The sequence below is a fragment of the Corvus moneduloides genome, chromosome 2, assembly GCF_009650955.1.
Source record: "Corvus moneduloides isolate bCorMon1 chromosome 2, bCorMon1.pri, whole genome shotgun sequence".
NCBI lineage: Eukaryota > Metazoa > Chordata > Aves > Passeriformes > Corvidae > Corvus > Corvus moneduloides.
Window position 1 is genome coordinate 123068871 of NC_045477.1, and position 9547 is coordinate 123078417.

At 55.9% G+C, this 9547-nt stretch overlaps 1 protein-coding gene across 1 annotated transcript; it reads left to right on the forward strand.

The window, feature by feature from the left end:
• The first annotated feature begins 5991 nt into the window (after positions 1-5991).
• Positions 5992-8432, forward strand: LOC116440445 (folate receptor alpha-like). The gene is made up of 4 exons (XM_032101285.1): positions 5992-6129; positions 6701-6889; positions 7350-7485; positions 7742-8432. The coding sequence occupies exons 1-4, from the start codon at positions 5992-5994 to the stop codon at positions 8113-8115; spliced, it is 837 nt and encodes a 278-aa protein (XP_031957176.1). The 3' UTR covers positions 8116-8432.
• The last annotated feature ends 1115 nt before the right edge of the window (positions 8433-9547 follow it).

Here is a 9547-nt window from a genome sequence, read left to right on the forward strand (position 1 = left end):
TATGCGGTGACGTCACTCAGGGTATGGGCATTTCTCCAAATTAACCACATTAGGTGTCCAATGCACAAAGCCACATCTGACCATAAAAATGGCATGCACAGAGTCATGGAAGCATGGAATGGTTTGGATTGGAAGGGACCTAAAGACCACAGAATCAGAGAATTGTAGAATAGAATCCCTGAGGCTGGAAAAGCCCTCCCAGCCCAGCCAGGCCCAGCTGTGCCCGATGCCCACCTTGTCCCCAGCCCAGAGCACTGAGTGCCACCTCCAGCCCTTCCTGGGACACCTCCAGGGATGGGCACTCCACACCTCCCTGGGCAGCTCTTTCCAAGGCCTGAGCTCCCTTTCCATGGGGAAATTCCTGCTGCTGTCCACCCTGAGCCTGCCCTGGCCCAGCCTGAGGCTCTGATCATCATGAGAATTCACAACTCTCAGGCAGAATTTTATCGTCCAGGTCTGTGCAGTTTTTCCGGTTGGCACCAGGTGATGTTTGCCCTTCAATTCTGAGCATAATTTCTGCTGTCTTTCTGAGCTGTGTGACCCCACCCCCCCGTGAGGCTCTGCCCACCCACTCGTGCCACTGTGGCAGACTCCCAGCTCCAGCCCAGCTCATAGCACGACTGTGGGGTCACGTTTGGCTTCTTGCAGCTTTCTGGTGGTCCAGGACCCACCCGGCTTTCGCTCACTACAGAATGGGATTCATGGTGATGGGACCAGCAGCAGATGTCGGCCACGAGAATGTCAGCAGTGGGAGAAGCATTTTTCACAAATTTGTGACTCTTGGGCAGGCTGACCACTGCAATATTGGAGATTAGCACAGCACAGGTGTGCGAGGTGCAGGTGCTCAAGGCTCTGGTCCTCAGGGGTGAAGAAAGTGTGGATGGAATACATCTTGTCAAGGTTAAAGCAGGGGGATTGGAAATAAACACCCCCCCCCCCAAGCCCGTCCAACATCTCCAGCCCATCACTGTCTGCCGTGCTGGGAGAGCCAGACTCAGTGCCTAGACATGGTCTCACCAGGGTGGAACTGCTGGGAAACCACTGTCCTGCACAGCCTGAGAGCCCCAGCTCCCCTAAAGATCCACCACCAGCCACCTTCACTGAGAGGTCTCCTAGTGACCTCGGGGTCACTGGTACCCACCAGGACCCTTTTCCAGCTCTCCTTTCTGGTCAGATAGGCCTCATCTGGAATAAAAGCGCCAATTAAAATGAAATTTAACCCAAAATCTGTGGGACAAGTCTGCTCGGGCCTAAGGCAACAGCACAGTCTGTCCTCAGGCACTGGTTTAATCCTGCTAATTATGGTTGTGACTCAGCTGAGTGTTTGAATTCTCTGGGATTGACTTTCTAAGCACCCTCACGTCTTGCAGTTCACGAAGTGTTTCGATTGCAGGAAGATGATCTGTGCCCAGCCATCTCAGTCTGCAATCCCACCCCCTCAGCCCCCTCACACAGCCTTGAAGACACTTCCAGCCTCCCCCAGGGAGCTTCGATCAGCAAAAACCTCAGGGAAACACCCTCCCCATGTCAGGTGGGAGTCCCTCTGATACAGAGACTGAAGAGATTTTTTGGCTTTTGTTTTCTGGAATTTGATTTTCTTCTAGGGGGAGGTGTCCCTGCCCATGGCAGGGGGGGAGCTGATTGTGTTTAAGGCCCCTCCCAACCCATACCCATCCATCTTTCCGTGATTTTGTGTCCCCAGCCTGGCTGAGAGCTGTGACACAGGTCCTGCACACTGAACCCATAGCCCACAGCACGACCACTGCTGGCCATGGGCTTTGCACTGAGTCTGCAAGGTCTCAGGGAACTGAGCCATGCCAGCTTTGCTCTCTGTGATCTCGTCCTGTGGGTTTGTTTTTAGCAGAGAAGGCAGCTGATTCAGACTGTGGCAATGGCTCTTTTGCTCCTCATTGCTTTGACTGTGTGCAGAGAACAGCAAAATCCTGTGCTGAGGGAGAGAAGTTCAAGACTTCAACACACCGAGGTAGTGCAGAGAAATACTCACCTGGCAGGATGGCAGGGCCTCCAGGAGGGGGGACTCAGGGTGTGGTACAGAGGGGCACAAGGCAGTGAGAGCTGGGCACGGGCTGGTACCGGGGACCTCATGGCTATAAACAACTCTGGGATGCTCAGCTGAGGAAATACAAGCTCAGAGAGGGACAAAAATGGTTTGGAGGTGACAAAGAGAGCAAAGAATGAGCATCTGGTGTGGGAAAATGCAGCATATTTAGGTAGTGGGGATTTACAGGGATACAGGCAGGACAACAGGGAGACATTCCCTGTGCTCTGCACCATCCCAGGCACAAGTTCCCCCTGCAGGGACAAGGTCTGCACATTCACGTGGGACAGCCAGGAAAGCTTTTTGGAGAGATGGGGAGATCTGCACACCCATGAACACGGTGTTTGTGCAGGAAAAGGTCACAGGAAATGTAGTACGGGGCTGAACCACGGGTAAATGGAGAAGCCCCATCCCTGGAAGTTTTCCAGGCCAGGCTGGATGAGGCTTGGAGCAGCCTGGGACAGTGGCAGGTGTCCCTGCCCCTGCAGGGGGTCAGATTTGGATGAGCTTTAATGTCCCTCCCAACCAAACACTCCTTTGATTCTATCATTTCTGCTTTTCAACAAATTTTGTCTGGGAAAAGGAGGGGAAAACATCAAGTCAACCCAGTCTCTGATGGCACTGAATCGCTCCAGGACCAGCTGTAAAAATCTGCAGAAGTCCATGGTGCAGAAGCCTGGGCAGGAAGGAATAAACACGTTGCTGTGCCTCAAATTCCTGATGTCCACTGGAGCGAGAAGGTTAAACCAGGACTGGACCAGGATGTGACCGGGAAGGGGCAGTCCGGGGATGGGGCAGTGCCTTTCTGGGGCAGCACCACTCCGGGGCCAACTTTCCTGTTCTGGTCCGTGGTGACGAAACACCACAAAGACAGCTCCAGCGCAGGAGTGGGGTCAAGGAGCTGGCACGAACTGCTGACTGAGGGTTGAGCCAGTAGGGAGGGATCAAGACCACTAAAAGACCCCCAAAGCCCCTCTACCCATGTCCAGAAAGGTCCAGAAGAACAGACTGCACATGCTCACGTATACACAACGAGCAAGAAACCCAATACCAGGGTGGGGAAAACTTACCTATGAAAAGTGCCCCCCCAAGCCCAGGCAGTGTCCCAGGACCCCCCTGTTAGGATCGATGCTGGAGCCAGGACTCGTGATCTCCTTTCCCATCCAATCTCTCTTCCACTCTCTCCTTCCTCCCTCTTTCCTTTTACTCTTTCATTTCTCTCACTACTACAAAGTAGGGGCAAAACATGCATCAATTTCCACGCCAGGAGCGGAACTGGCCAATAAGACTTGGTGAGCTTTGTTTTTTGGACCCTTCTAGTTTCTGGCTTTCTTTTGTGATCATGGACACCTATGACTCTTGGGTGCTCCCTTCTACATAGGAGTGGGACGTGACACGTGGTACGACTGAGTCACTGAACAATAAAACAACAGATTTCAAAGAAAAAGCAGTTGAGATGAACACACAGAGATACACTGGGGAGAACACGTCAGATGGAAGATGACAGGCTGGTGGCTGACAATTATCTCTCAGGAACAAGCTGTCACTGCTCTGACAATGTTACAACACAGTTCAGTGATCAGCAGTTCCAAAAACAAACCAAATATTAGAAATTCCCTGGCAAGGAGCAGGAAACATTGGCAGGACAGCACAGGGCATCTGAAACTGCCACAGTCCTGCGCCTCGAGGGGCAAAACTCTTCGTGTGGAGGGAGCAGAGATGGCAAAGGGTCAGAATGGGTGGGGGAAGATCTGCTCAGTGACACCTCCAACGTGAGGGGTTGGAAGCACAAGGTTGTTTCTACCTGACAGGAGGGGGCAGCCGGGGGGGTCGGGCTCTGCTCCCAGGGAACAGGGACAGGAGGAGAGGGAACGGCCTCAGGCTGGGCCAGGGGAGGCTCAGGGTGGACAGCAGCAGGAATTTCCCCATGGAAAGGGAGCTCAGGCCTTGGAAAGAGCTGCCCAGGGAGGTTTGGAGTGCCCATCCCTGGAGGTGTCCCAGGAAGGGCTGGAGGTGGCACTCAGTGCTCTGGGCTGGGGACAAGGTGGGGAGGTCTCTTCCAGCCTCAGTGATTCTGTGATCACCAAAGCAGGGTCTCCCAGGGCCTGAAGTGTTCACCAATGAAATTGAGAAAGATTTGCTCCTTAGGCAAGTGATTCATCACCAGAACATCAGTGATGTGAGTGAAGAAAAGAGCAAATCAGCCCCAAAATGTGCTCCAGGAGGAAGACTCTGCCCCCATGCTGAGGGCAAGGGCTTTCCACAGGCTGTGGTGAAGCTTTTAGCACCGATGGATGTGCTCAGGCATTACAAGGAGGTGCACTGCTTCCCCTCAGTCCCTGCGTTTCTGCTTTGTGGTGGGAGCTGTTATTGCTCCTTCTGAGGCAGCAGCCTGTGTGTCATTCGCTGCCTTTTGCACTTATCCCATTATTTATTCCATACCCAGAGCCCTGGGTCAGTCTCTCCTGAGTTCTTCTGCCTCATGCAATGGCCCAAGCCCAAACTGCCTGATGCAGGGTCAGTAGAGGAAATAGGGCTTGTTATGACAGGTCAGGGCTCATAAGGCACCTGCTTTGGAAAGAAACGCTGGATTGATTCCCAGGCGAGAGGTGCTGCTTGTGCAAGAGGCTGGATGAGCTGGTTGCCACCAAAATATTGGCCCCTGTGATAACAAACACTGGCACGAGTCAAAGCTCGTTAAACAGAGGGGGAATTCCTCCCCAGTGCCAGGAGCTCTCCTATTAAAGCTGCCCCAGGAAGCTGCTGAGCTGAGTGTTTGTAAGGTGGTGTGGAGAGTTTAGGGGCTTTTATGGCTGGCAAGGCTGGCAGTTGATTTGGGGGCATAAATGTAGTTATAATGCACTTATTAGCTGCTTCCTAGTTCTCAGATTTCTGTGTCTGTCTCCTCAGGCCTGCAGCTGCTTTTTCTGGGGTGTTTTGTGCCATTTTAGTGCTGTAAGTGCTTTGTCTTGCTGCTGTGTTTTGCAAAACTCTTCTTAAAAGGTGTCTGGTTTAGACCCTTGTGCTGTGTAAACAAGGATTGGGAAGGATTTTCTTGATTAAGTCTTGTTGTTGGTTGGTTGGTTTGGGGTTGAATTTTGGGTGTTTTTTTAGAAAATTAGTATAAAATTTGTGCCAGCCTCTGGGCAGGCAGAGGAGGCCAAGGCACAATGGTGTGAAATGTCTTTTATTGCTCAAATCGGACCAGGCTGGACACTGGGGCTTGGAGCAGCCTGGGGCAGTGCAAGGTGTCCCTGCCCATGGGACTGGGTGTGCTTTGAGATTCCTTCCAACCCAAACCCCTCTGTGATTGTTTGATGATTCAGGTCTCTGCAGGAGACCTCAGGTGAGGGTTTCCAAGTCTCAGATGCAGATAAAGGAAATGTTCTCCTGTGTTAGCGTTCTCCTGTGTTAGCTTTCTCCTGACGACAGCATGGGCCTCTGCAGCTCGTGGTCCACACAAGGTGCTGGTGTTTTGCTGCATTCCCTGCTCCTCTGGACACTCACGAGAGAGATCCCTGGACTCCCCATGTCTTGGTGCAGAAGGTTTGGGGGCCGGAAACTTCTCTCTGAAGCAGTAGGGTGGCAAAAGGGCCCCAAACGGAGTGGGTCTCACACAGCATCCCCTCTTCCCTCAGGTGAGGTGAATTGTTGGCCGGTGTGAGCTCTCCCAGGGCTGTTTGTCCCCGATGCAGTGTTGTCCTGATGATAACGTGTCGCTGACCTTGCAGCCTGGCTCAGGGGGGCTGCGCTTGTGTCCTTGGTGCCATGAGCCGCCGGCAGGTCCTCAGCAGTGCCCGGCCTCCACAGCACCTCCCTCGCTGCCACCTGTGCCAAACCCTCTCGTGTGCTGTCCCCTCTGTCCTGCTCTGTCACCCGTCCTGTGCTGTCCCCTCTCCGCAGAGCTCCCTTCCCCCAGGCTGGCTGTGGCCATGGCCGTGGCACTGGCGCTGCTGGTGCTGCTGGCTGCCGATGCTGCGGTGCCGGTGAAGAACCCACTGCTGAACATCTGCATGGATGCCAAACACCACAAGCACAAGCCTGGCCCCGAGGGGAAGCTGCATGACCAGGTAGGAGCTGCTGATGGGCTGGGTGGGACTGTCTGGGCCCCCTGTACCTGCCTCCCCACCGGGGACTGGTTTGGGCTTGGCCCCCACCTGCCTGAGGGAGAAAGCCTGTGCTGGGTGTGCGACCTGTTTGTTTGCTGCCTTCTTTCAGCAAATGGCCAGAGCGGGGGCAGTGGTGTGGGGATTTGTCAGCTCTGTGCCACACCTCTTTAAGCCCCTCCTGAAGCTCAGGTACCCCAGAGCACAGCAAGGGAAAGGATGGTGAAGAGAAACTCCTCTGCTCCCTCTCCGTGTTGGAGATTCTTGTTGCTCTGCCCCAGGCTCCTGGTGGAGGAAAAGGGGGTTTGTTTCTGTTCCTGAGGATCTGATCTGCTGTCCCTCCAGTTCTGCCATGCTGCAGTGCTGAACTCCTGAGCCCAAAGTGACCAGGAGTTCACTGAAGAAGATAAAATCCTCTGGTTGCTGAAGGCTCCTTGCTGTGGGCTCTGCAGGGAGCCGGCACCTGCGGCATCCCCTGCCCTCCTGGAGCTCCTGCCTGCCCACCCGGACCAGCCTGTCCCTTGCTCTGTTGCAGTGCTCTCCCTGGAAGGACAACGCCTGCTGCACAGCCAACACCAGTTCAGAAGCCCACAAGGACCAATCCAACCTGTACAACTTCAACTGGAACCACTGTGGGGTGATGCCACCCAAATGCAAGCGCCACTTCATCCAGGACACGTGCTTGTATGAGTGCTCACCCAACCTGGGGCCCTGGATTGACCAGGTAGGATCTGATCAAGGAATCATGGAACTGTTTGGGTTGGAAGGGACCTTAAAGCCCATCCAGTGCCACCCCTGCCATGGCAGGGACACCTTCCACTGTCCCAGGCTGCTCCAAGCCCCAATGTCCAGCCTGGCCTTGGGCACTGCCAGGGATCCAGGGGCAGCCCTAGCTGCTCTGGGCACCCTGTGCCAGGGCCTGCCCACCCTCCCAGGGAAGGATTTCTCTTCAATAGCTGGGGTGTCTCAACTTTTCCCACAGGGTAGAAAGATTCCAAGGACTTTTCTGGCCTCTGACTGATAGAAGAATTCCTTGTGTCAAGACACATCTCCGCTGAGGCTGAAACTCCTCTGGGACCAGCTGTGGAGCCCCATGGGAGGGGCTGGGGGGATCTGGGATGTGGCAGATCTTGCCCTTGACTTTCAAGGGCCCTCCCCAGTGTGCCTGGTCCTGTGTCCTGCAGGTTGACAGCAGCTGGCGTCGGGAGAGGATTCTCCACGTGCCGCTCTGCAAGGAGGACTGCGAGGAGTGGTGGAAGGACTGCAAGGATGCCCTCACGTGCAAAGAGAACTGGCACAAGGGCTGGAACTGGGCAACAGGTTGGTGGGCTCTGGGGAACCCCTCCTCACCCCCAGGCAGGTCACTGGCAGCGTCAGTGCCAGGAGCCCAAAGCTCTCTCACTTCTCTGGGGTGGTCAAGCAGGTGGTCAAGCAGGTGGCCTAGCCCTCAGTGCCCAGCTGCGGCGTAGCAATGGGCCGTGGGCAGGTGACCTGCTCCTCCCAGGGGGAAGGACGGGAGGGAAGGGCTGTCCCAGTGCTCTCACGGAGGTTTTCTGCTGCGGTGCTCTGTCCCCAGGAACCAACCGCTGTCCCTGGGGCTCCATGTGCAGGCCCTTCAGCGAGGTCTTCCCCCGACCCAAAGACCTGTGCGAGAAGATCTGGTCCAACTCCTACAAATACAGCCCCGAGCACCGGGGCAGCGGGCGCTGCATCCAGATGTGGTTTGACCCTGCCCAGGGGAACCCCAACGTGGCTGTGGCGAGATACTACGCTTGGGAAAAGACCTGCTCCCCTGCTCAGGGGGAGAAAGCGGCTCCTGAGAGGGACCAAGCTGCGCGTGCTCTGCCCTGGTCTGCCCTGGCCCTGCTGCCCCTGGCCCTTGTGCTGCTCCCCGAGGTCGCTGGGGGCTGTGGGATCCCGCGGATGGGGGTCCCTGTGGCGGCTCTGTGAAGGGGCATGGCCTGGCCTGCTCCAGCTGCTCCACAAGAGGAAGTGGCACAGATGACCCTGTCAGTCTGTCCAGTGCTCAGCACAAGTTGTGTTGTTGGACCTTGATACCCACCTCTTGTGGCTGCTGACCAGGACACAGATTTTCTTGCCACTGAGGGAAGGGCAATACAATCTCTGTTCTGATGTGGGAGCTCCTCCATGTCTGTTCCCAGCCCATGGCCGTGTGCTGGGTTGGCTGAGCTCTGGTGTCTGGTCCTTTGGGCTGCTGTGACTCCCTGAAGGGTGGGTTTGATAATAAAGTCTTTCTCTGGATCAGCCTTGCTGTACTGATGTGAAATATTCCTGAGGAGGGGGAAGTGTCCTGGGGGTGGAGGGAGGTGGCTGGGCTGGGGTGGTGGTGGGTGTGGGATCTGGAAATGTAGGAATTGGCCTGGGGGTAGGAAAGATCATAAAATTATAAATGGTTTGGATTGGAAGAGATGTCAAAGCTCAGCTCTCTCCACTCTCCTGCCATGGCAGGGACACCTCCCACTGTCCCAGGCTGCTCCCAGCCCCAGTGTCCAGCCTGGCCTTGGGCACTGCCAGGGATCCAGGGGCAGCCCCAGCTGCTCTGAGCACCCTGTGCCAGAGCCTGCCCACCCTCCCAGGGAACAATTCCTGCCCAATCTCCTATCCAGCCCTGCCCTCTGGCACTGGGAAGCCATTCCCTGGCTCCTGGCCCTCCAGCCCTTGTCCCCAGTCCCTCTGCAGCTCTCCTGGAGCCCCTTTAGGCCCTGCAAGGGGCTCTGAGCTCTCCCTGGAGCCTTCCCTTCTCCAGGTGAGCACTCCCAGCTCTCCCAGCCTGGCTCCAGAGCAGAGGGGCTCCACCCATGGAGCAACTCCAGGGCCTCCTCTGGGCTCTCTCCAGCAGCTCCAGGTACTCCTTTTGCTGGACTCCAGGGCTGGGGCAGCTCTGCAGGTGGGGTCCCACCTCGGTGGGGCAGAGGAGCAGGACTGTCCTGATGTGCTCCTGGCCAGAGGCTGCCAGCAGGACCCTCCCTGTCCTTGGCTGCAGCCCAGGGGAGCTGGCTCAGCCCTGCCCACACCTGCTGTGGGCTCGAGAGCTGGGCTGCTTCAAAGCAGGGTAAAGGCTCCCAGACGTGCAGGATCTGTGCAAAGACTTGCTGCTGTGCTTGCTTGGGGTTTTCCTTCCTCTGAAGCAGAAACTTCAGCAGAACTTCAGCAACTCCTTGAAAGGAAAGGCAGAGGGCGGGAAGAGCCGGATGCCCTGCCTGGAGTGGGGATAGAGAGGGAGTCCTGCTGCTTTTGGGGTTGGATAAAGCTGGAGCCTGACTCCTCAATCCCGAAGTTCAGCATCCTGAGTGAGGTGAAGGTGTGGCAGAGCTGGTGAAGTACCTGAGAAAGGAACCCCCAGGTGCTGCCACTGACACCT

Bases quoted from the DNA above. Each gene is read 5' to 3' on its own strand.
- LOC116440445 (XM_032101285.1), top strand. From the start codon at position 5,992: ATGGCCGTGGCACTGGCGCTGCTGGTGCTGCTGGCTGCCGATGCTGCG. The intron at 6,130-6,700 runs GTAGGAGCTGCT...GCTCTGTTGCAG, and splicing joins AGGGGAAGCTGCATGACCAG to TGCTCTCCCTGGAAGGACAA. The intron at 6,890-7,349 runs GTAGGATCTGAT...TGTGTCCTGCAG, and splicing joins TGGGGCCCTGGATTGACCAG to GTTGACAGCAGCTGGCGTCG.